Source organism: Theobroma cacao, chromosome 6 (assembly GCF_000208745.1).
Source record: "Theobroma cacao cultivar B97-61/B2 chromosome 6, Criollo_cocoa_genome_V2, whole genome shotgun sequence".
In the NCBI taxonomy this organism is placed as follows: domain Eukaryota; kingdom Viridiplantae; phylum Streptophyta; class Magnoliopsida; order Malvales; family Malvaceae; genus Theobroma; species Theobroma cacao.
Window position 1 is genome coordinate 19,177,937 of NC_030855.1, and position 26,757 is coordinate 19,204,693.

At 31.8% G+C, this 26,757-nt stretch overlaps 3 protein-coding genes and 1 pseudogene across 3 annotated transcripts; 2 read left to right on the plus strand and 2 right to left on the minus strand.

Moving 5' to 3' along the window:
• On the minus strand, positions 1,482-2,927 carry LOC18596127 (inorganic pyrophosphatase 2). The gene is made up of 4 exons (XM_007024408.2): positions 2,710-2,927; positions 2,490-2,611; positions 2,186-2,390; positions 1,482-1,929 (listed from the first exon to the last, which is right to left on the minus strand). The coding sequence occupies exons 1-4, from the start codon at positions 2,845-2,847 to the stop codon at positions 1,555-1,557; spliced, it is 840 nt and encodes a 279-aa protein (XP_007024470.1). The 5' UTR covers positions 2,848-2,927; the 3' UTR covers positions 1,482-1,554.
• On the minus strand, positions 5,702-7,979 carry LOC18596128 (annotated as a pseudogene).
• Positions 14,863-18,261, plus strand: LOC18596130 (mini-ribonuclease 3). Its single transcript, XM_018122614.1, has 7 exons — positions 14,863-15,146; positions 15,389-15,528; positions 15,734-15,823; positions 15,902-15,954; positions 16,428-16,530; positions 17,271-17,376; positions 17,869-18,261. Exons 1-7 carry the CDS (start codon positions 14,942-14,944, stop codon positions 17,886-17,888), a joined length of 717 nt encoding a protein of 238 aa, XP_017978103.1. The 5' UTR covers positions 14,863-14,941; the 3' UTR covers positions 17,889-18,261.
• LOC18596131 (cysteine-rich repeat secretory protein 38) lies at positions 22,372-23,359 on the plus strand. The gene has a single exon (XM_007024412.2). The coding sequence runs from the start codon at positions 22,405-22,407 to the stop codon at positions 23,131-23,133; it is 729 nt and encodes a 242-aa protein (XP_007024474.2). The 5' UTR covers positions 22,372-22,404; the 3' UTR covers positions 23,134-23,359.

Here is a 26,757-nt window from a genome sequence, read left to right on the forward strand (position 1 = left end):
ACAGTATGCAATTTTTTTGTAAAACTGCCGGACCCCCATCTATGACTGTAGAGGTTTCTTTTCTTTTTCGTTTGGAGGATAACAATCATTACTTCACTAACTCTATATTTAGCCTTTGTCACTTGGCCATCAAATCAAAGCTGCCTTATCATTGAGCAAAAATGAAATTTCAGGGTATAAAATTCCTTTTCAAATTATATTTTAAAACACCAAATTAATATGTTATTTCGATAAACAAAAATACACCGCTATTCAATTTACTTGACGTTTCTCTACTATCCAAAGCAGCCGCCGAGGGTCATATAGGCACCTCAAAATTTTATAAAATTTTTATATTTTATATGATAATTTTTTAATAATTTTGGAAAGTAGTATATTTATGGGGTCATGATTTTTTCAAAATTTTTAAAATTTTTTATTTATTATATATTTTTAGTAGTCTTTTCAAAATATTTTATTATTTAATAATTAATATAATTAAAAAATAATAAAATAATACTACAAGTTTTACTCAACTTTATTCTAATTCTTAAGTTTCTTCACACCTCTTTCTCTCTCTCTCTCCTTTTTTGTTCTTTCTCTTTTCTTTTATTTTTTTATTTTTACTTTATTCTATTCTCTGTAACTCACCACTTAAACGCTTTTCATTTTTCAAAAAAAAAAATAAAAAATTTATAAGTTTGTGAGCTTGGATAAAGAATGACAACACCACTCACTACTATTGTGTGAAATTAAAAATAGATACATTTTTTTTATCTTCTTCTTTTTATTTATATTATTTAACTATTTATATATTTAACCATTATGTGAAATCCTATATATCTTATTTAACCATTTATATTTTATGCATTATAGTTTTATATTTAGTATTTTAAGTTTGAATAAAAATAAAATAAGAATACTAGAAGTTGAATTAATTTTTTTTAGGTTTGATTAAAGGATGAATAAATTGAAAAAAAGTTGACAAATTCTTTACAAAAAAGATGTAAATCTCAATTGAATTAATTTTTATTTAAATTCAAATGATTCTCCTATACTTGAGCCACTAAATCTCAATGTTTCAACTCATGAATAAGAGCAATGTGATTCATAACATTCAAGGTTAAAGTGAAATTGATACTTTTCATGTAAAACCTGATACTGTATTACAGCCAATGATATAAGAATTTTTTATCAATTAAAAGGATGAAATTCATCGTACTTATCTCAAATGTAGGCCATGTCAACTTATTCTTAAGAAGTATCAGATCATCCTCATCTCCGATCATCCTCGTCGTTTTCAAGCTTTCTTTTCGTGTTATGTTTTATTTACATATTACACGAAATCATTATCTATTATGAATTTTTTTATTGTTGGTTAAGTTAAATGTATTAATTTTAAAAAGTTTTAGTCTTTATTTCTCTTCATCTTTTGTCTCTAATAAAAAGTTTGCTAGTTCCGCCCCTAATCCAAAATTATAAATGACTACATTCTCCAAAGCTAAAAGACATAAAATAATCAGAAATTAACTTGCTAAGCTTTGGCATCAGCCATTTTAAGCACAACTTTACTTTCTAATGAGGAACATAAAGGGCATGGGAGAAGGCTTTTTCTTGAGCAGCGCCTGGCAGTGTTTGGAGTTTGCAATCAATCGAATACAGCCGAGCAGTATTGTCACTGTTGTTTCTATCAATGGAAATCCTGTTGATAACGTGGAGTAACACATGCTCAAACTCCTCTCCATTGCTCCATTCGCATATTTCTGCCTTTATTAACCTCCTGTTTTCGCATATCAAGTCCCAAACAGGGAAATTCTTCCTTGGCATTACGTAGTCTCCATCTCCAAGCTTCAAACTCGGGCAGAAATCACCAACCCCATCACCAAGGTAAATTATTGTTTTCTTCCCCTTCATGGACATGGAAGCTTGAATCCTTTCAATCACAGTACCCTATCAAGTAAGAAATCAGAGTCAATTAGTAGCATTAAATTATGTTGCAGCTAATAATCATGCTTTGAAACACAAATGCAGGGGTCAAAAAGAAAAAATAGTAAAAAGATATTAAAATAATGCATTTGATTTGATTCAATTAAGTGGCATGTCTATGGTTTTTTTTTTTTTATGGCAAGAAAGACAGATATAACACTTTGATGCATACCATGGTTCGTTGTAACTATTTATGATTTTTAAATTAAAAATCACATACCTTGCACATATTTGGAGGGCAGGGATGATGACATCCATGGGGAGATTGAGTGAAATCATGATGAGGGAAGATACGTAGCCTGCCTTCTTCATCAACGAAACCCGGGTTTGTATTGATCTCTGAAAAGTATTCCCTCAGGCCATGATGTTTCAAGATTGTCTCAATGAAGAACGCGTTAGCATCGCTTACAATCTTCAAATCACATCTGAAAATAACACCATTCCCACCCAAAACTTTCAGTATATTTTAGCTAGAAGGCCAGAAAGAAAAAAATATGTACAAAGAGCAAAAGATGCATGCATACCCCAAAGCATAAGCCGATTTAATGGCCTGGATGATTCGAGGATGTATCGGGGTCCTTTTAAGAACAGCTTTAATGTCCTCAATTTTTGTTCCTTGTGAATGAAGTTCTTTCATCATTCGATCCTGTTAGAAAAATAGCCATAATTATGCTTACTTTACTTCGAGAAAGAAAAGAGAAACTAGAGCAAGAAAATGCAAAGTAAAAAAAAAACAAGACTAACCATAAGAGGGTTCCAAGGCATGGTCGGAAGGAGTTGGTTGAACAACTTTGTAGCACCCAATTCATCCAACACCCAGTTATCACTATCACAATCGATAATCGTTTTATCGAAATCGAAAATCACAACTATGTCAACCATTTTGATAATGAATTAATGAAACAAAGTTTTTAGGAGACAAAAGAAAAAGATTTTGATCACAAAAGAGGAGGTTATTAGCTTGAGGTTTAAGCTATGTTTTGGATTATGGAAGAAAGGGAAGGTATTTATAGATTGTGAATTTAAAGATGAAGGGTTGTGATTTTCTGTCAATTTTCTTTAGACAGTCAAATACAAATGCCTCATATTTGCTATTACGCGGTGCCACGAAAGTTCATAAGCGTGTGTTTTTCTTTGGGTGTGATATTGGCTCCTGGATATGCTGACAGTTGAAAGATCAAATGATTTTAAATATTAATTGTAGTCTGATTTTGTTTGCTATGGTTATTAATTAGCCAACTGCTTTTATGGCGGAAAAGCAGGAATATTGAGAATGTGCCATGAGAAATACCTTCAAAAAGGGTATACTGTTCTGTTCCGCTTATTCTTATGTCTAGCATGAAAAGCTTAATCTGTTTAAAGAAAAATTAAGTTAGCTTAGTTTATTTGAATTTACAAGTTACTTTGTCCTAAGCTTTGAAATTCTTAATTTTTTTTTATATATGTTTGGATTTTGAGTTATATAATTAAAGATAATTTATATTTATAATCATAAATATAAACAAAAATTTCCATTTATAAGATTTAAATTTAATATACCTTTAGTGTCACATATATAAACTTTTAAGATGTATATGATTTTATACTTTATTCGATTTCTTTTGAAGCATTCTTTTATCATTAGAATATATAAATCTATATATATATAAGTACACACAATATTCTTATTCCCAATATACACTTTGAAAGGTGGTGGGATTAGAGGGCGTCCAGCCCTCTCTGATGGGCTGAATAAAGAAGTAGCGTCGTCAAGATTTTGAGCCTTGGTCGTGGGGCGGGTAATTAAGTTAATTCATTATTTATTGAATCACCAAAGTATTCCGCGGTTGACGCTATTTATCCAACATGGTATGAAGAGACGACTCTTGTTGAAAAACACGATAACCGGTGGAGGCGTTGCTTTATTTTTGTTTTTCTGGCACATGGGGACATGCAAAAACTGAGGTGCGGGCCATGTGAAAATAAGTGTTAGGTTAACCTTGTATAATTTGTTTTACTTTGGTGCCTTCCTTTCTAGACTATTACTATATGTAATCTTCCTTCTTAACTAATCTAATTAAACTTTGCAAAAGACCCATTCATTGATGTGAAATTAAGTAACTTCCTAGTTATAGAAATAGCAATTTTCCATATTGAAATGTTCATCACAATTATCAAATTAAATTTATCTCATTGCATAATTCCAACAAAATGAACTAAACTAATCGACACATATATATACATTTGGCATGTGTAATAAATTAGACATCTCAAGGGATGGTATATATGATGAGGTAGGGCCGGTGCCCCTTAGGTGAAGCCACTCAAGCAAGGACTTTAGGTCCTCAATTTAGAGAGATCTTATAATTTTATAATATAATTTATTATATTAAAAATATATATAAATTAATTAATAATTAATAAAATTAACTGTTTTCTTACTTCTTTAATTATGTGCCTAATAAATCTCAATTTTTTATTACTTTCTAATTTTTAAAATACTATATTATTTTCAATCAACTAATGGTCATATGTATTTAATCATCTCCAATAACTATTTTTTTCTTACTTATTTCTCCTATTTTCAATCAACATATTTAATGATTTCCAACAACTATTTTTTTCCTATATATAAAACCAATTATTTCTTTTTCAATATATAATATCTACTTTTGAATTCTTCTTTTGTCATTTGCTCTTTCTTATTTCTTCCTTTAACTTCAATTTTTTTTCAAAGAATACATAAGAAATCTGTTGTATTATTATCTTCATAAAGCCATAAGCCTCAATTGTGGTTTGCAATAAGCATTCAACAATTAAGTACTATTGTTCTAATATCTATAGGCTTTTTTACTTTAATTTAAAATTTATATTATATTGTTATATTACCTTTATTTTATGTGATAATTGATTTATTTGAATTAAAAATTTTGATTGTTGATTTTGTATTAGCCATTTAAAAAATATAAAAATTTTGCATCTCAAAAAGATAGAAGATTAAAATTTTAATAATTTTTTTAATTTTAATAAAAGAATGCCTCATTGAATATTTTGTTTTAAGCTTTTGAACTTATTAAGCCGCCCCTATGATGAGGAAAAGAAAGTAATGGATGACGAAACTCAAAGATAAACTAAACATGTTTTGAACATGGATTAGATCATATATAATTCATAAAACAAAGGGTAATGTTAAAGTCAAAAGATTTTATTACTCCTTGGCTATGGTTCTGCTTTTTAATTTTTTTTCTTTTAAAGGAAATTTTATGAAATATTATTACTAAGAATCAATCATTACATCTTCCTTCAACAAAGAGGTATGAGGATGAAGAGTACTAATCCATTAATCTTCGAAAACTTGGAATAAACTTAACCGTACTTCTATTCTTGTATTTAGAAATAAAACAAAAAGAAACACTAATAAAAGCAACTTGCAAAAGAAGAGAGCTAATTCAGAATTTGACCATAGCTTGGTATGGTTCTTAACTGATAGACAAAAACTAGGAATAATCTTTTCTTTATAACTTTGGTACACTTGGTTTAACGATTGTCAACAATGGATTGACACAATCATACTTCTTAACAGACCTGTTGAATTTGCTTTGCAAACAATTTTGCAGTCATATTTTCTTTAGAAAAATTATTTACAGTTATTTCAAACATACTTTCACTGGAGAAAAGGCATAAGGCCTGACAATCAAAATCTTTTGAGCAACTCAGCAGTAATTAGATGAACATTGGCATCAGCTTAACAATTACTCTACTGAGTAACTGGCAAGGCCTCATGGGTAGATGTTGAAATGGTTTGCAGTTTGCCATCAATAGAGATCAATTGAACAGAGCTGTCGTTGTTTTCTTCAACAGATATCATGCTAATTATTTGCAGCAAAATAAGATCGAGCTCTTCACCATCAGACCATTCATGAATCTCAGCCTTGATGATCATAGGGTTCCCACAAATCAAATCTCACACTGGGAAATTCTTCCTTGGCATCATATAATCTGCCTCTCCAAGCCTTAAGCTTGGGCAGTAATCCCCGCTACCATATCCAAGGTAGATAATTTTTTTCTTCCCCTCTAAAGAAGCTTGAATCCTTTCAATGATCATCCCCTATTGCACAAAGCCCAAACCAAAAATTAAAACTTCTTAACACTTGATATCATATTTCATGATTGTATATTTATATGATTTAAAAAAAATTGTTGACACATGTCAAGATCATGCAAATGATTTATGTCTATAAAGGGGGTTCTTGTGAGAGGGAGAGGAAGCGTTGCAAACAAGTAAAAGGATGTATCAGAGGCAAGAGAAAGAAAGATTGGAGCAGTTCCTGAAGTACTGAGTGTCGTGACAGGTGGAAGAAAATAAGAAGAGAATTAAGGAGTAGAAGATAATTAGAGATAGAAGCTTTAGAGGAAAATATGTTAGCTTTTTTAGGGAAGGAAGAGCCCCTTTAAATAATTGTGAGGCTCTATATATAGTGCTAAAAGTGACGATTATTTAAGAATAGGCTTTAATGCACCTAATGAATAACATTATTATGAAAAACATTAATTTAAGTAACCGTTATTGTAATTGAATGTAATAAGACTTGTTCTCAAGTAAAAGGCAATAGAAAAGAGATATACGCGAAAAGGTACAAAAGAAAAAGCTGTAAGTGAACAAGTACAAGAGACGAAGGTGTATGAGAATAGGTATACGAGATCAAGGTAGGAGGGTGAAACACTTGTACTTCAGGAAATGGTTAAAAGGAAGACCTCTTAGCTACCTCCATATCTAAACCACCAAGCCAAACTCTCCGAAACATCCCAAAATGAAAATAACCCATGAACCCTGCCACTTATTTCGAGTTGCTTTTATTGTCATACAAGTGAAGTGGTTATTCTATGCGAAGTAGTTGTTTTACTTGTATTAGTTATTCCATATGGAGTAGTGCTCTACTTATTCTAGTTGTTCTATGTTAAGTAGTGTTTCACTTGTTCTAATTGTTTTACGTGAAGTAGCGCTTCACTTGTTCTAGTTATTCTGCATGAAGTAGCACTTTATTTGTTCTAATTGTTCTCTGTACAATATTATGTTGTAATATAATTCTTTAGAGAATAGGTATTAATCAAAATCAAGTATCTACAATGTCTTTATATGAACCATTACTTTATAGATAAAGTGGGGTTAAGAAAAAAAGTTGACATGTCTAAAATCAAAATAGATTTTAAAAAAATTCCAAGCTAGTGGGATGCAATTGACTATGTACATGTGGAATACCATCAATTGACAAAATTTTCTAGAATTTGTAGGCACAGAAGAACCTTCATAAAAATATTCACTTGTATGAAATATGTAGGTATTTCTACAAGATTTGGTGTCTTGATTGGCAAATTCAAGTCTCAAAAAATATAATACCTTGCACATATTTAGGGGGGAGAGGTTGCATCCATGGGAACACTTGTTAAAATCATGGTAAGAGAATATCCTCAGCCTCCCTTCTTCATCAACAAAGTCGGGGTTGGTGTTGATCTCAGAGAAATATTCCTTCAATCCAAGATACTCCAAAATTTTCTCAATGAAGAACAAGTTTGCATCACTTACGATCCTGAGTTCACACCTAAAAAACACAAACCAATTTGATTAGTACTACCATAAACACACATAAACTATAAGAAGAGAAGCGCAGATAAAAAAAAGCATACCCTAAAGCATGAGCTGCTTTAATAGCTGGGACGACCCTATAATGTATAGGAGTCCGCTTCAGAACCTCAGCAATGTCATCAATGGTTTTTCCTTATGCATGAAGCTCCTTCATCATCCTATCCTGTAATATTATACCACAAGAAAATAATTAAACGTTGAGTCCATTTATTTTAATGTCAAAACAAGAGAAACAAATATTTTAACTGCTTACCATGAAAGAATTCCAGGGCATGGTAGGAAGAAACTGGTTGAACAAGTCAGAAAAACCCAACTCATCAACAACCCAGTTATCACTATCATAGTCAATGATAGTTTTGTCAAAATCAAAAACTACAACGATTCCAGCCATCTTTTTGAAAGAAAATCAAATAGTTGCAAAACAATAGGGAAAAAGAATAACTCTTGGTTAGAGTATAGATGTAGGATGGAAAACTAAAGAACTCTGAATGTTTTCTGGGCACAGAGACACGTAATAGGAGAGGGTATTTATATGTAGAAAAAAGTCATGTGCATCTGGAGAATAACATAGTTGTTAAACACTAGATTTTTTTTATGCCAAAGGAATATTACGTGGAGGAGTTTTAAAGGTACATAGGAAGCAGGGCCAGAAGAATCCTTTTTTCCAGCAAGCTTCTTGGATACCACATCCTAATATGATACAACGGCTTGTAACCTGTTATAAACAACATTAGCCATTATTTGATGACTTTGATTAGGTTTGGTTAGTGGATCAAAAGGGTAAAAATGTGTGAAATGAGGTTAAATATTTGTGGGTCAATAGTTGATTGAGGGTTAGGTTTAAGGTTTATCAGAAGCATAAGAATGGTGGGAGGAATAAGTGAATATTCTAGGGAAACTAAATTCACTTGCCCACCTTTGCAACACACATAGAACAAACAGAGAGAATATTCTAAGTATGGTTTAGTCACTTTATGTGGCTGCCGAGCTTTAAGGTTTTCGACCCCACTCCTATGAGCGGTCTTCCTTGTCCTTACCAAGTTGAAATTTTTTACTTAAGCAAAATTGACAAAACAAAGAGGACACTAAAATAATTCTTTCATATTTGATATTACATCAGGGATAAGACATTGTCATTCCTTATTAATTAAATTGATCCGGGATCTTTTTTTTATTATATGACATTTGAAAGATCAAATCGTTGCAAAATTAGTATAAAACATATTCCATCTTAAACATATTTGTTATTTTATATGAGCTGCTATTATTCATATGACTTACTAATTGGTTAGAAATCAGAAATTTGAAAAGCTAAATTTGGGAAATTTAAAATAAGGGACAGAGGGTTGCTGGGAAAAGAAAATTTGGGACTTTTTTTCTTTTTCCCTCATATTTTTATCATCATTTTGTTTTTTATTTTGTTTTAAATTTTAAACTTCAATTAGAGGAAAAAAATCCAAAAGTTAATAATTTACTATCTTAATTTAATTTGAAATTTGAGAAATTTATTATTAATTATTTAAAAAATTAAATTAAAAATAAAATTAAGTATTACTTATAAACTAAAATATTAATTTAAAAATATATTAATAAGTAATAATATTTTTTTTGAAAAAAATAATTCATTGAATTACTAATGCATAATTACATTATGAGATCACAATATCATACCCTCTAAGCTCTCTCATACCAACCCACATTACAATACCCCAATGCATAAAGGGAAAGCCTTGTTAAAAACTTCTCCATGAAAAAATCCTAAGGGATAAAAACCAAGGATAAAGAAAAAAGAGTATGCTCCCTAATAGGCTTACTAATTTCCTATTCACATATCCCAACTCCTCATACACCTCCACTAAATCAGATTTATATCTTGAAGAATAGAGCTTCTAATTTGATTCAGAACCTATGTAACATGCTTCCAAATTGATTGGTCTTCATGCAACTTTTTTGCAAATTAAGCTATTAAATGAGCAACCCTGTTTGTATCTCTTGGAGAAAATGAGATCGATGCACCTGAGATCTTCTTCATTAACCCAACGCAATCTTCAATGATGTGCCCCAATCCCCCGTTTAGTTTTCTATCCCTTACCCAGCATACCACATTTAAGCAATCAATCTCTACCTCATTTACTTGCAAATTTTCTCTATCACAACAGAGTAAAGACCACACCAGCGATTCTAATTCTGCTTCCTCAATAATAGAGCCATAAACCATTCATTTTACTCCAACTAGAATAAGCTTCCCTACTGCGTTTTTGACTATAAAGCCAGAGCCTATCATGGCAGCTCCATGTACATCAAAAACTACAACATCAGAATTCAATTTAATTCCTCGAGGTCATGTCCACGAACCTATCCCTAGCTTATTTATTATTTCTCTGATTCTGGTTGGTGTATTAGCCTCTCAAAATTGCCTAATCATTTCCATTCCCAACTCTACCACCATTTTCTGGTCTGGCTTATGCTACTCTTATATAAGGGAATTACAGGCCTTCTATATTGCCCATAGTACATAGACGATAGCTTCTATTTCTTCCTTTGCAACAAATTCACACAAATTTTGAAACCAGTCACTTATCGAAAAAAAGTGCATTGCTAAGTCCCTGAAACCCCATTTAGTCATCAGCCATACAACTCTAGAAAACTCACAGGTACACACACAAACAATGGAAGTCTGTTTCCATCTCCATAAAGCAAAATGGGCAAGTTGGTTGAACATTGATTTTCCTTTTTATTAGTACTGCACGAGAGGGAAGAATACCCTTAAGAACTTTCCACATAAGTAAGAGCATTTTTCTTAGCATCACCAAGCTCCATAATTTTCTCCATGTTCCATCCAAGCTAGCAAACAAGCTTCCTCCATCTTAGCTGCCATAGAAGAGCAATCTATATCCCGATTTAACATAATAATCTCCATGTTTATTATAGAATCATATTTGGTGATCCATAGATTGCCTATTACTTAATAGAATTGCCAAAATTAAACTGCTTTCATATGGTGGAAAGCACAAACGAATTTTCTCTTCATTCCAAACCATCATACCGTATCTATCACATGAGGGTAGGAACTAAGTTAACAAGATGAAAGGCGAAAACTCTTTCATTTGGAGGGAGGATCACTCTTCTCAAATCAGTTTTGGCAAGTCTTCCTATATTCTTTATGTCACTTTTTCAAATTCCAATTAAAGTAAAAGATGAATTGGAAAGGATCTAGAGAAGTTTTTTATAAGGGGATACGAAACAGAAATGAAAAATCCACTATGTGAAATGGCAGAATGTTTGTAATGTCAAGGAATGTGGACGTATTGGGATGGTCGATTCGAAAATAAAAAATTGAGCTCTAATGAACAAGTGGATCTAGAGATATGGGAAAGACAGAGATAGCCTATGGAGAGAAGTTTTGGCTGAAAAAATCGAAAGCGATCCAATAGAATTGTTGCCAAACACGAGTGCAAATAGGAGAGTTTCGACTTTATGGAGAAAAATCATCAGCCCTCTTTCCCTTTCTAACAAATATTTTTTGCAGATTCATGCTAACATAGGGTACACTATGGGAGATGGGAAGAACCTATTGTTTGGGAGAGATGAATAGATCGAGGGAATTACTTTGGCCCATGCCTTCCCAAGAATCCATGCTTTGGCAGTCAATAAGCTTGGCAAGATTGAGGAGTTTGGACGATAGGAGGATGAAAAATGGTTTTGGAATGTGGAACTAAGAAGGCAGATTTTCGACTGGGAAGGTGAGCGATAGGAGCAGTTTATGATTGTGCTTTAGGATTTCCAGTTAAGTAAGGAGCTCAAAGATGAGGTTGTTTGGAAATATGAGACAAGCAGTAATTATACTACGAAGTCTTTTGGTAAGCATGTCTTAACTAATTACTAGGATTATGATGAGATTTGGAAACATGTTTGGGTTAGTCTTGCACCATCTAGGATGGAGTCTTTTGTGTGGCAATTAATCCAAGGTAAGGGAGGGTTTATGATGAATTAGTGAAAAGGGGTTTATAACTCGATGGGACACCATAGTGTGTCTTATGTTATAGGGTTAGGGAAACTTGTGATCATCTATTTGTAGAATATGTTGAGTCATGGAGGGTCTGGTCAGAGTGGTGTAAAAGCTGGAGATGTGTTTGGGTATCACTAGGGAAGATTAAAGAGTTGCTGTTGGCATGGAATAGATGCCAAATGGGAGAGCTTGACAAAAAGACTGGGAATATGGCTCTTTTTTTTTCTATTGTTTGGTCAATATGGAAGTGCAGGAATGAGATGGTGTTCGAAGGGAAACAGTGGAATGCAAACCAATGTTTTGAGCTGGTGAAAATCATATTTGCAACTTGGGCTAATGCAAAATGGCCAAAGGAGTTTCCTTCTATTTTTGATACGTATCGACAACCTCCAACAAAATGTGAACAACAAAAATGGTCCAAGGCAAAAAAGGAGTGGTATGGGAAAAACCTCTAAGTAATTGCATGAAGTTCAATGTTAATGGTGCCGCAAGAGGAAGCCCTAGACTTGCAGGGATAGGAGGCATTCTGAGAGATCACCAGGGCGATGTTAAATTACCTTCTCCAAATCAGTAGGAATAGGAGATGCCAACCTTGCCAAGATACTAGCAGTAAGGGAAGCACTTGTGGTGTTCGTAACATCAAGGTGGAAGGATCACTATAAGCTCATCATTGACAGCGATTCTAGTAATGCAGTGAAATGGATTCAACATCCTGTAACGGCACCCTGGAGATTGCGAAAATGGTTGCTTCAAATTGAAAGGTTGAGAGAAAAGCTTAATGATTGAAAAATTCAACACGTTAAAAAGGAGGCAAATCAGAGGGTAGATGCATTAGCAAAAGAAGGAGTTGATCTGATGTCAAATTCCTTGCGTGTTTTTCTGTAAGTACTCAAGTTCGATGTCTTTTTTACTGTTGGGTCATAATGGCTTTTTGGGTGGATGCCGATTTGGTGGTGGAAGTCAGTGAGTCTGGGTTCTACTGGAATTTTTGAGTTATGGATTGCTAGGATTTGTTTGATAGTGGTTGTTTGGTGGTGATGAGACCTATGGTTTGGCTTTGAAATGATCTCGAATGAGTGTGATGGTGCCTGTTTCAAGAAATGGATCTTGGGTTTTAAGGATGTTGTAAATGATAAGGTAGGTGTTTTTGGCTCCTTGCAAATAAGTTCTTGAGCTGAATTGTGGACATGAGTTTTTGTTTCTGGTTTTTTTTTTTTTTTTGTATGATTTGGGTTAGGCACCTTGATTTTTTGCGATGCTTGATTATTGGAATTGGCATGGTGTTTGCGCAAGGTCTTTTGGGAAGGTCTGAGCTTTTTGTGACCTTTCATGGGCATGTTGTTGTGTCCAAGGGTACTTTCAGGCCTTCTGTTTTAATGAAAGTTTATGTTTTTCAAAAAAAAAAATCTATCACATCATCTACCCTCGCCAAATCCTTCATCGCATCTGGACATACCATCACTTTCCTCGGGTTCTCATAAAGTATCCAACAATGTTGTCTCACCCAAATATCTTTGTTGTTTCCCATTCTCCAAATCAATCCTTTTTTAATCAATAATATCATTTTATTTATATAAATACTTCATCAACTTTTAAAAATTTTAATTTTTTATTATATTTTTGTATTAAATTAATCAATAAAATAATTCAAATCTAAAATGATTTCGATTTCAAAATTATCAATATAACTATATTTAAATGAAGCCCCAAAGGGCTTTCTTGATTAACCCTTAGCAATATTACCTGAACGAGGGCTTTCCTCCTTCCACATGGTTATTACTTTTTCTCTTTTTTTTAAATTTTTTAACAATTAGTATTAAATATCAAGTCATAATAAATAGTAAAATAGCAATTGAAATATAATTATCTTTTCTTTACATTAAAAGTTAAAAAATTTTGAATCAAACTATTTACTTAAAAAATATATATACATGATAATTACTAAATCTTTTGAGACTTCCTTACTTGACACTTGGCAATATTTTCTGAAAAAAGAAGGCCTCTTCCATATGGTTATTACTTATTCTTTTTTTTCTTTGATTTTTCAACAGTTATTATTAAATATCAAGTTGTATTTAATAAATATTAAAATAATAATTGAAATGTAATTATCTTTTCTTTACATTAAAAGTTTAAAAAATTTGAATCCATCTATTTACTTAAGAAAAAATGTATATATGTCAATTACTGAATCAAATTATATAATATAATTTTCTTTATCAAATTAAAATATGCAACTGTTATTCATAAAAGTTCAATTTTAATTTTTCTAAATCTTAAATTTTAAAAAATAATTTTTCTTATACTTAAATATAAACTCTATTTTTCACTTTCTAAAATAAAAAATACTAACTAATAAAATAACAATCTAAGAGAACTTAAATATATCCGTTGACATAACTTTAGTATCTATTTGCAAACATAGTAAGATAGAGAAAAAAGAAAAAGAAAGAAATGATTGACTCATATATAGTCTTACTAAGGTATATGTATGCTCTTAGGTAGTGTTTAGTATAAGAAAAGTAAGAACACATTCCCTATAATATGCCCAATTAAATTATATTACAGTGTTTGTTTTGCAACAAACAACTGTAATGTAAGATTATAATGAATCACATTACAGTCAATGGATATAATGTGATTGCAGTCTAAAACTAATACAATAAGATTTTATTGCACTTTACAATATTATTAAAGATAATTTTACCCTTCAATTCTATTACTTTTTTAAAAATATTTTATAATATTATAATTTATTTTTTATATAGATTTTGATGATGTCTTTTTATTATTGCCAGTAGTCGTCGTGACTGTCAACAAAATTGATATTATCTTTTAAAGAAAAAAATTAAAATAAAATATATAATATAAAAAATTATATTAAAAAATAAAAATATATATAAGATTATAATAAAAAATAAAAATAAAATATATGACATTAAAAATATATTTAAGAGATGATATTATATAAAAATGAATAATAAAAAATACAAGTAATAGTAACAATAGTTATATATTTTATAAAATAATATTTTGTATATTTCAATATATACCAATAATTAAATATAATAATATAATAATAATTATTATTATTTATTTACTTTACAAAGTATTCTCAATTCAATTAAAAAAAATTAACATTATGAGCGCAGGGTAACAAACTAATAATCGTCCAAATCCATCAGGTTGCCGCTTATATCGTTTTATCAACAAATCCATAAAAAATCAAAGAAATGGAGCCGACTAAATTTTGGCTCTGAGCCCATCAAGCCCCTTTAAACCACTCCTTTCGTAAACCCCGGCCAAAATCCCATCCCCTTGCTTTTCCAACTAAGGGGGGCAAAATGGCAATTCTAACATGGACGCCACCTCCAACGGCAGTTCCCGCAGCGGTAACAGCTTCGTGGGACACCCAACAAAGACCCTCTTACAACCCCAACGCTCCAAGAAAGCTGAAGCCCAATCCCAACCTTAAACCCTCACCGACCGTCACCCTCACCACCCGCACCGACCCATCAGTTTTCGACATCCTCAAGCGTCCCACTCAAGGTAATCCCCCTCCCCTCCTCCTCCTCACGGCTAATTCATTCTTTAAGGCTCCGTTTGGTTGAGAGTTTTTTTTATTTATTTATTTTAGCTTTGTGCTATGTATAGTTTTCAACTATTTTTTATTATTACTTTTTCCTTCCCATTATTTTTTGCAAAAAAAAAAAAGAATATATAAATGGTAACTAAACAGAGTCTAAATTTTAACTGAAATGTTGATATATTTTAGTTTATGATAATTGTAGAAGTAACGCCCGTAAAGGTAGATACGGATGAGTCTTATATGGGATACGAGAGATGGTTGCCAACCCCTCCAAAAGTGGCGAAGCCTCGATCAGTTTTCAATGCGGCAACATTAGCTTATATTGGTGATTGCATTTATGAGGTTGTTTTATATGCTCAATATGTTTGTTTTGTAATTTGATACACTACTATTCATTTTCTTAGTTATATGAACACATGGCAAACTTATAAACATGTGTCTATATTGTTTTTAAATTCCACTCTTGGTGTACAGGACATAATTTTAATCTTGAAGTTGATTATATGTTTGGACATATCTTACTTGTAATGTTTCTTGAAATCTGCAGCTATACGCGCGCAGGCATTTTTTGTTTCCTCCACTCAGTATTGAAGAATATAACGATCGTGTGACTTCAGTAGTACGCTGTGAGGCACAAGTATGATGTTTTCCTGAGTACTTTTTGTTATTTGTGCATGTTAATATTTTTATGTAGTTATTTTTTTGCTTCTTTTAGGATGCATTGCTCCAGGAACTTCTTGATGATAGCTTCTTATCAAATGATGAAAGGTTAGTGGAAATGTTCTTCATGCTTTTATCCTTCCTTTTTATATACATTTGTTTGTATGGATATGCACACCCATAAACAAATCCTGCTTCTTCAAAAATTTGGAATATTGAACTTTGACAAATTCATTTGCACTTGAGCTGTTCAATTACTGGTTAAATTGAGAAAAGAAAATGAAAGAACTGCTCTAGTTGCTTGGTTACTGGTTAGAATAGATGAGATTGGTTGGTCTAGAAATCAAATGCCTTTGGCTTAAAAAGAGTTAAATGCTTGATAAATTATCCACTCAAAACCTCTATAAGAGCTCTCTGGAATTGAGAATTAGATGGATTTTTTGCTAAGGGTGTTTATCTACTAATGCAGTTTCTTAAAAATACGACATATGCAAGTAAATGTACCTCATACAGGTTATGTTCTTTTAGCTAATGGTTATGTTGCAAAAATTGTAACTGGTATTTGGTCATTTTTACGGCAGGAATGTTCTTCGATGGGGAAAGAATATTAGTTCGTCTAAAACACGGACAAAAAAGCGAGCCGGTGCAGCAGTTTATAACAGAGCATCGTCACTGGAAACACTAGTCAGTACCCTACTTCCTTGTGTTCTCCTCTGCAAGAGCATTTGGTTTATTTAGTTATTGATAGTTTTGGCAATGGGTTTGGACTTGAATCCTTCTCTCTGAGGAAAATTGTGGCTAACACTGCTAGGGTATGACGTCGTCCAAAGTAGTTGGTTTGTTTTAAACACAAAATTTGTCCAGGTCCATAGTCTTCTATTTATGACTTGCTACTGCTAAAGAATGAGGGAGACCATTCTGTTTTCAGTTCATTGAAGATTTGTTGGAACTTGCATTATATTTGGATGGTAAAATTGAGGTCACTTTAAGGGATCTGCTTTTGGTTAGAAGAGGATAAATTTATGTTTATCTATTTGGTAAATCTAGCGATTTGATATAATTCAACCACTCAACGTTTTATACGATTATATTAAAATGATTTTCCACAGAAATTATATGTACCTATGAGATTTCATTTTACTACAGATAGAGTATATGGTTCGCTCTGATTCATGCTAGGATTACTATATTGTATCATACATTGAGTTTTTCATTGTGATTTCGTCCTCCGAGGTCATGTATTTTTTTTTTATGATTTCTACTATATAATTAATTGATTTGTTATACTATTCAATATTTAGATTTGATATGTTCAAAACAAGTCATGAATCATAATTCAAGAATCTTTTCTCTTGATTTGAGTTTTTTTTTTTTTTTTTTTGAAAGGCCTCTTGATTCGAGTTCTTAATCATGCAATTTTGTAGATTGGTTATCTCTACCTGACAAATGTGAATCGGCTGGAAAAACTCATGGTAAAGCTCGGATTTTCCACTGGTGCATCTACGGAAATGATATTGAAGGAAGTAAATGGTAAGTTAAAATTAATCCATAGTGCAAAAAAACACTGTTTGTTATGTCTCAAGCTTATGTTTGTTCTCTTGATAATGTTGCCTTCTTTCACCAATTACGACTCCTTAATTATATGTTGTGGGAGAAGGGTTCATGTACCACTAAAAGCTTACATGTTGCAACTGCGGTGTAAAATTATTAGGAAGTTCAACATTTGAAAGTAGTCTTTTTTCTGATCTAACTCGTGACTGCTTAGGGCAACATCTCTAAAATTGGCCTGTTATAACAAGATAACCCTTTTCACTATAGAAAAAAGAAAAAGGAAATCATAAGTTTTGGAGTATGGAAATGATAAAAGGTTGTGGTACATTTCTCTTAGATGGATCATGTCAGAGAAACCATTGTAAAAAGCCCCAATTTTGTCGAATGTTCTGCTCCCAAGTTGTAATTTCAGTCTCTCATCTTTCATTGCCATCTCCGGTTTGCTGATTAACTTTGTTTTCCCTTTAACAGGTGCAAAACCAGTACAGTAGATAAAAGATGGTGGTGGAACACTTGTTTCCACCAAGCAGGCTCAAGTCAAATATAGAAAGAGCCGCCCACATCATTTATTTCGTTGTGGGTTTTGGCGGTTCAAGATGAAGCCTCCTGTATAAATTTTAGACAACATATACTGTAGGCTTTTGGCATTTGCTTGTGTATTTATAATTGTTTGTATGATCAGTTATAAAATTCAATGTGAGCAGAAATACAAAGAACAATCGAAAAGCATGAGCAATTGTGTCTACAAAAGAGTCCTCAGAGTTTTCTGCCCTGTAAAAAAGTTAAACGGATGCAGGGAAGAAGGGGCTAGCTCACCTACGACGTTGGTTCACTATGAAATGTTTGGGCAGACTATGCTAAATAGTGTATGTGTATGCCAGATTACAATATCTTAGTATCCGACATCCAAACAAATAATTAGTGTTTCGGCAATGGTCAAGTATCGACCAAGTTTTCCATTATACACAACACACTAAGTATCAAGTTAGTATTTTTAATAAATATAGATTGGAATCTCTTAATTTTATTAATAATAATGGCTTCTTAACTTTTATTGTCAATTTTTCTTAAATAAACAAATCCGAAAAGATTACATTTTAATATATTTGAACTAAATAATAAGTTAAATCCTAAAGGCTTAAATAGTAAAAACAAAGTTTATGAATTATGATTATTTCTTCAATTAAGTCTTTCACCTTTTATTCACATGACTTGCTGATGTGATCGCATGATGTAAATTTTCTCCTCTTTTTGTTTTTTCCTCAGTCCATTTTGAGGAGGCTATGTAAGCATTCCCATTCTCTTCTTCCCTCACCATCCTTCTCCTTTTTTTCTCTAGGATCGACCCAAAATTTGACTATCACCAGCACAATCCACTAGCGGCCAACAACAATGGTGTGGTTCGTCAATTTTGAGTTCTGGATTTTGTCACGCAGGCAAGTCAGCTAACCAAGTCATATGCTATACGAGTGTAAAATGTCAATTGATATTAAATTTAATAATTTCAGATAAAAAGCTTAATTGAAGAAATGACAATAGTTGACGGATATTTTTATTATTTTAAGTTAATCTGAAAATAAGAAAAAAAAAGTAAATATTAGATCTGAAATAAGCATTTAGCCCATCATTATGTTTATACTTCATAAATTTTTTAAAGAGACGGAAGATACTTAAGTTATGTATTTATTGATGAAAATTATTTTTCATTGCTAAAATATTCTAGACAGGGTAAGGCACGAATGTATATAATAGAAAAATTGCACTCCTTAATTATTTTATTAATATAATTTTTTTCTTAATATCTTTAAGAACAAAACATTCTTTTTTATTTTGTACATGACAATTTATGCTTTGTGGGTCAACACAACTTTAGCATCCTCTATCCTCCAAAAACTGCATCAAAAAGTCTTGGGAAACATTCGTTAGGCTTAGAACGAGGGATTGCAACTTAGTCAACTTTGGCATGTTGTAAACCTATTGGTTGGTCAAACCTTTGATTCTTCATGCTGAAGTGATAGCCGCCTAAAATCTAGTTTATTGAAATAAAACAAGAATAAGAAAAGTTAATTTCCTTTTTTTTATATATTATTAATCTACAGAAAACAAAGCTGTAATGAGTTTCTAGAACTTAGACAAGGCCCACGAGCTGTTCACCATCATTTTTCTGAACATCGAGGCAATTTTGTCAATGATCATCTAGAAATATTACACGTTAGCAAAGCTGCAAACATTCAATCTGCTGGCGCTGCATTGGCCACTGTGAAGGTCTCGTCTGCAATTTCTTTTCTTCTGAAGAATCTCATTAGCCTTTGAACTTGTAAATTTCTATTGATAAAGGTGAAAAATAGGTCGATAATGCAATGAAAAATTAATTCCATCAGTATTGTTAGCGGAAGATATCATAGTAGGGAAATTAGATCATTCCTTCAATAAGGGAATGTTTCATTGATATATTACTAACGTCATATTCCATCGACAATTTCAATCGATAAATCAAGAAATCCGTCGATGTCTGTTGGCAATATTCCATGTTAAAAGGATTCCATTTTCGAAGTAAGAGAAAGATGCATGCATGAATGACCATTTGGCAGCTACCTGTGCATGAGTTAAACATTCAACATTTATCCATTCATCATGCATGTATACCCAATCTTCCACTAATCATTATAATTAATTAATTCCCTTATGGCCATTGCAATTTGCATGTCTTTAGAAGCTTATTTGATGCAAAATTCGTCACAACACAGTGTCAGCATTGCTTTTCTGCTTTCAATTTAACTACTGTACTAATTAGGTGATGCTCAACTCATTCAATGTTTTTCCACCATCAGCTTGGATAAAAACAAAGGTGGATTAATATTCATTAAATCGAGTGTCCCGGTTGTTCTAAAAACATAATCTGATTAGTATTATAGTCAAGTTCTAACACTTCTTCACGTATAAATCAGATGAACAATTAATAGACTTGCACATAAAAAGAAAGTGCAAATTAAAAAAATATTGCATAATCCAATGAACAATAAAACATAAACGAGAAGATATTATCTAAAATTCGAATGAGAGAGTTGTAAAACTATGTTAAGTACTCGAGTATTTGGCTTATTAATTAATGCATGATTTTTTATATAAAAAGTAAAATTCAAATCTCCTTTCCTTCAACTATAAAAATATATATATATTAAATAGTCAAAACATTAACTAATATCTAGAAAACTTAACCTACTCTGATGCGATGTGCACACATGAGCATTGAAAAATGCTAACAAGTAGGGATCATGGGCGGACCCATGTTGGAAGGAGTGGTGTCATATGACACCATGACCCCACTCACCTCCTAAGATGTTTAAATTTTTATATTACTTATTTAGGATTTAAGGTAGTTAATATTAATTTTTTTTTTTTTTTGCAATTTTATAAAGAGTGGGGTCAAATACTTCGAATAAAAGTGATTTATTAAAAAGCAATTTATATATTAATATTTAAATATTATAAAAAAGAAAAAATTATAATTTAAGATTTTATTAAAAAAGTTAAAACTTAAACTACTTTCTCTATCTAAAAATTCAAGTCCTTCCCCTTTTGGTCCTTTTGTGTTTTTCACTCTCTCAAAATAACTCATTTAGTTTTCAATTGTAAGTAATTTTCAATCAAAACTAAGTTTTAAAATACTTCATGTCTAAATATTTTTTGATTAATTTGATAATTTTGGGTTCACAATTGTAATCTAGCTAATGAAAAATAGTATTGCATGTCAAATAATATCTTCAAATTATGAGTCTTTCTTTTTTTTATTTACTTTGTATATATATTATTTGATTATTTGAATTTTGTTTTTAATTTCATGTGATTTGTGGATGCTTATATTTAGTTTTGATCAATTAATAGAAAATTGTCATATTATTAATTGCTGAACTTGATAATTTGCTATGTAAGATCATATTTTAATTTATGCTAATGAGTAGTAATTTTTAACCAGTTTTATAATTTTTGATAAATAAGTCATGGAAAGATATTTTAAAAGAAAAAACTAATCTTACAAGACTTAGATCTCGGACAACAACAAAATTCTACTAATGATAGTACTCAACAATATTCTTCTAAGCAATATCGTATTAAATTTGATCTAAGTACTCTTTTAGTAGATCTTGGATGAAGAAAAAAAATTTTGAGTATCATCCTAATGACATCACTTAAAAAAATTCATAAATCAGTCCCTGATACGAATGATAGCGAGCAATTTTTAACAGAGTAACCAAAGTGGTCATTGAAATTAAAAACTTATTGTAGCTGTTTTTAATATATACCTATAATCAGTTATGGGTAGAGTTAGTTTATTGAAATTAATATTTGAATTAATATTTTATTAGTTTTGGAGTAGAGTTTGGACAGGAGGGTCAAGATATCGGTTATTATTTTCTAATAGAGTTTGAGTTATTTTCAAACTAAACGCATGTAATGAATTATAAAGCTTTTTTTATGTTTTGCTTTTGTATTGATCTCACAGCAAAATCTGAGTAAAAGACAAGTTCTGCCATGATTCTTTTGCTTTTCTTGCTTATGAGAGAGATGGAGCAGAGAATGGGGCATATATTGGGGACAGAGAATTTGGATTCTTATTATATTTAAGTTCTTATAATATTACTGTTCTAACGACATTAGTATAATAGAAAACAAGATGAAGGAACTCATTCTGCATGATAATGAATCAGGTATTATTTAATTGGTTCTATTATTCTATATAGTAATTCCCACTATTATTACTAGTCCTGCATGATAGTTGATGAAGTGCGTTTTGAGCTCACCCATTAAAGAATTATCTTAGCGCCGCAGCCCACATTTGAAAATGTCCTGTCTCCTTGCTTGCACAATGAACAAAAGGGAACGGAAAAGGTCAGCCTTTTAAACCTATCATCTATTTGGTCAAACCTGAAATTATCCCTATAAATAACTTCATGGTCCTAAAGCTTAACAACCAAGCTAATTACAATATCATCATTAACATCAACAATGTCTTCTTCAAGATTTCCCTCCCTTCTTTATCTGTTAACCTTTGCTTTCCTTCTCCAAGCAGCTTTTGGAGTGGACCCTCTCTTCCATTTCTGTTCAAACGCTGGGAATTTCTCCGCCCATGACCCTTATGAAGACAACTTAAACAAGCTCACTGGTTACCTCTCCATTCAAGCTCCTCCCTCAGGTTTTGGCCTTGGTTCCATAGGCCAGAAGCCAAACCAAGCGTATGGCCTTGCGCTTTGCAGAGGCGATGTGTCAACCCCAGATTGCAAAACCTGTATTGTTGAAGCAGGCAGTGAAATCCGCAAACGCTGCCCTTCCAACAAAGGTGCAATTATCTGGTACGACAACTGTCTTCTGAAGTATTCAAACACGGAATTCTTTGGCCAGATTGATAATCAAAACAAGTTCTACATGTGGAACTTGAGAGATGTGAGTGATCCTCAGTCATTTAATCAGAAGACTAAGGAACTGCTTAGTCAACTGGCCAACGAAGCTTATGCAACTCCCAAACTGTATGCCACTGGAGAGACGGAGCTCTACGGCTCACAGAAACTTTATGGATTGACTCAGTGCACAAGGGACCTTTCCAGCAGTGATTGTAAGAAGTGCCTTGACGGTATAATTGGCGAGCTTCCCAGCTGCTGTGATGGGAAAGAAGGAGGTAGAGTTGTTGGTGGCAGCTGTAACTTCCGATATGAAATATACCCTTTTGTTAATGCTTAAACCTTTGGAAGAAACCTCCAGAGACTAGAGCTATAGCAGAACTCATGTGCTATGAACAAATAATAAAGTTTGCAGGAATATGTATGATCTTATATTAGTATGGGAATAAGATTATTTCCCATCATTGTAAGCAATTTCACGTTCTGGTTATCACCTGAATAAACAAAACTTCAGTTGCATCAGTTTCCTATTTCCAAATACCATTGCTGCAGTTGTCATTTTTATATATGCCCTTTTGGTGATAATGAAAACTGAACAGAAGTCGTTTTTGCTTGGATATGAATGACATTCTCTGAAGCAAAAATGTGAGAAATTAAAATCAAAATGAAATGCCAACTCTAGTACAAGATTACTCTATATAGCTTACTTCGTTATCTAAAAGTATGGCATTTTTCTTTGTTAAATGATGTGCTCGTTAAGACCTAATAAAACGTGCATGCGGATAATAATTTCATCAAGTTTTACTGTTAAGATCGTTATTAAAGTATGTGGGGTTCATATCAACAAGAGGAATTTATACCAATCAGAACCCCATGATTCACGGGATCGATGATCTTTATACAGTCAATTCAAATCTCTCCAATCAATTAAAAATTAGATAATCAAACTAATAAATGAAGATGTAGTCAAATATTGAAATGGAACCCACACCTGGACCAAGTTATTTGATTATTGTAACATTAACTCCCCCGGTATTATATATTACTAATATAGGAACTTTTTAAGTAGCCTAATTTGTTTTGCCACCTCTCTACCATTTTACGAAGAATTGGGGAAGACCCAAATCTCTTCTGATTTATGCACATGGAACTCATCACTTGCTGCACCCTACTAGTCACATTTACCGATATGTATTACCTGCATGTTTACTTCACACGACGGACGATTAATGAAATTTTTTAGTGCATTTATTGAGAATACTTCGTGGAAGCACTTTATAGTTTTCTTACTATATATATAACAAACTTGTGTTATAAGTGGGAATAAAAATACGTATATTATTAACTGTTTAGTGCTTAGGTTTCTTATTAATTCCTAGAGGTAATTTGATTTGCCATGAGCAACTTAATGGCACAAAAAGAAGTTAAAAAGTTTGAGTTTAACTTGTTTTTGGAGCGGGATGGTCGTTCACTTTATCGAGTAACAATGCATGTATTGGTTTTCCTTGAAATAAAAAAAAATTAATTGATATATAATTTGTTATTTTAAATTTAGAATTTGAATCTCCTTCTTAAATAAGAGAGAGGGAGTCATGGCGGAAATAATACATATATAAAGAGATTTTAATATTGTAATTTTATATTGTCTTGGTATCAAAATGCTAGAGTGACGCATAGCACGATGAATCTTTGACTAATAAACGTAAAAGTGATAGACTTGCTTTCCCCCACTAGAAGAGAGTAAGAGGGAAATAAATTAGAGGCACTATTTGTTGATGTTCATGTTCTAGAGTTAAGAATAGGATATGCAGACACGGGGGGCCAGAAGCCCAAAACATTGACATATATACTTATGAGATTTGAGTTATAACAAAAGTGCTTCGTTGAAAACTTAGCCCTCATTTGCTCGCCACCATCACCTGCCAAATTTCTTTAAGCTACTAACAAAGTCAAAACCTTGTACTTCTTTCTGTTCATAATTGATGGACAATGTTGCTTGCAATTTGCATATATGCAGAGTCATCATGCTGATGCAACTCATGATTTACAGTTTAAGAAGGACAAAATATGTATTTATCATTAAATATATATATATATATATATATATATATATATATATATTAATNGAAAATTTGTAATATTAATCAAAAAATATTTAAATATTATTATCATTAAAATATATATATATATATATATATTATATATACCTATATATATATATATTTATGCATATATGTTTGAGACCTAGCTAGATAATGAAATACATATAGATATTGCTCAACTTTCCAAGTTACTTTTTAGGAAATAAACGTTAGTTTGGGTTAAACTTATCAAGTCAAAGATATTAGTTACGAACCTTTTTAGATTACAAAATATTTAGGGTTAGCTAATATTGCTTATTATATATTCTTCGTGAATCCCCCTAGCATATTTATAAGTGCCATCCGACTTCGGCAATTTTGGCGACTACCGAACGTATAAGGGATGAACAAATATGAGCAATCCTTGTCACATTTGTCTCTTCAATGATTTCTAGAAGTTGACTTTGTTATTCCTCTGCTTCCTTGTCTATGGCCTAATTAAATAACTTCTTCATCGTCAAAATAATTAAATGCATAAATACTAATCTACGTAAATAATTTTAAAAAGTTTAAATTTGTACTTTTGGATGATATTTTTTTTTTATGAAGTCATAATATCGAAAAAGTTCTTAAACTTTTTTAGAAAAATTCAAATAAGTTTTTTATTCAAACTTTTAAATTTTTATTTTTGTGTCAAATAAATTTTTACAGTTGATTAACTGTAATTAATAAAAATTTCACTTATCAATTTTATACTACATAGTGCTTGTGTAGCATGTTGACATTATCAAATGATATATTTTCACCCTCAGCATTACATCAACCTCACGTGACATAAAAAATAACCAATAACGTTTATTATAATGATAATTAATCAATTATTAATTACAAAATTTTAATTAATGATAGTTAATTATAATGTCATTATTATAATGACAGTTAGCTGTGAAAGCTGCGCTTTTTCTGCATTGTGATCTTCCACAAGTTTTGGGTTGTCAATGCAAAATTATCCTGGGCTAAACAAGCCCAAGGCAATCGAAAAGTTCTGAACCCAGCAATGAAACCTAATCAAGACCACCAAACCCACCAACTGTAACACCGGGCCCTCGTGATTCATCATTTTGGAGCACTAATCCAAGCCTCAAAAAAGCACAGCCTATGATTCCTCCTGTATTTCTTTTCTGCCTTGAAACAAAATGGACAAGAAAATGAAACTTTCAGAAGAATAATAGTCGAATTAAACCATCTATTACATGAAAAATTGGAGCAAAATTTATCCATCAATCCAATTTCAGCCATTTTTCACTTACCCTCTGCGGTTAAGTTGTTTTAATATCTTGGGTTTTACCTTTTGTTTTCAATTTTCTTCATCTTATTGTTTGGTACCATAGGAAAGAAAATGGTTCTATCTCTTCACATTTTCCTTCATACCAAACACAACAACTTCTATGTGCCTTTATATAACGAAACTTCACTAGATATATTGATGAATGATTCTCATACAATCTTTTTTGAATCACTTTTTTCAAAGAGAACAAAATCAAAGAGATAAATATTTATTATGAAAAATGAATAATAAAGATTACATCAAATTTTTTAATGTCATCTTTGATTACCATCCGAATTTATTTTAATTAACCTTTTATATATTATCACAAAAGCTCACAAGAATTATCGTATTCATATATACCACCAAAAAGGTCCTTAGTGATTGCTACACACTTGACCATATCAGGTATCTTGTAGCCTACCAAATAAATATTTTGTGTTTCAAAGATGAAGTCAAATTGCATGTTCGTATGTATCTCGAGGGGGACACACTCAATTATTGTGGAAATAAATAGATAAGGGGGTGGGCTGTTCATGAGGGAATTTGTGGTTTG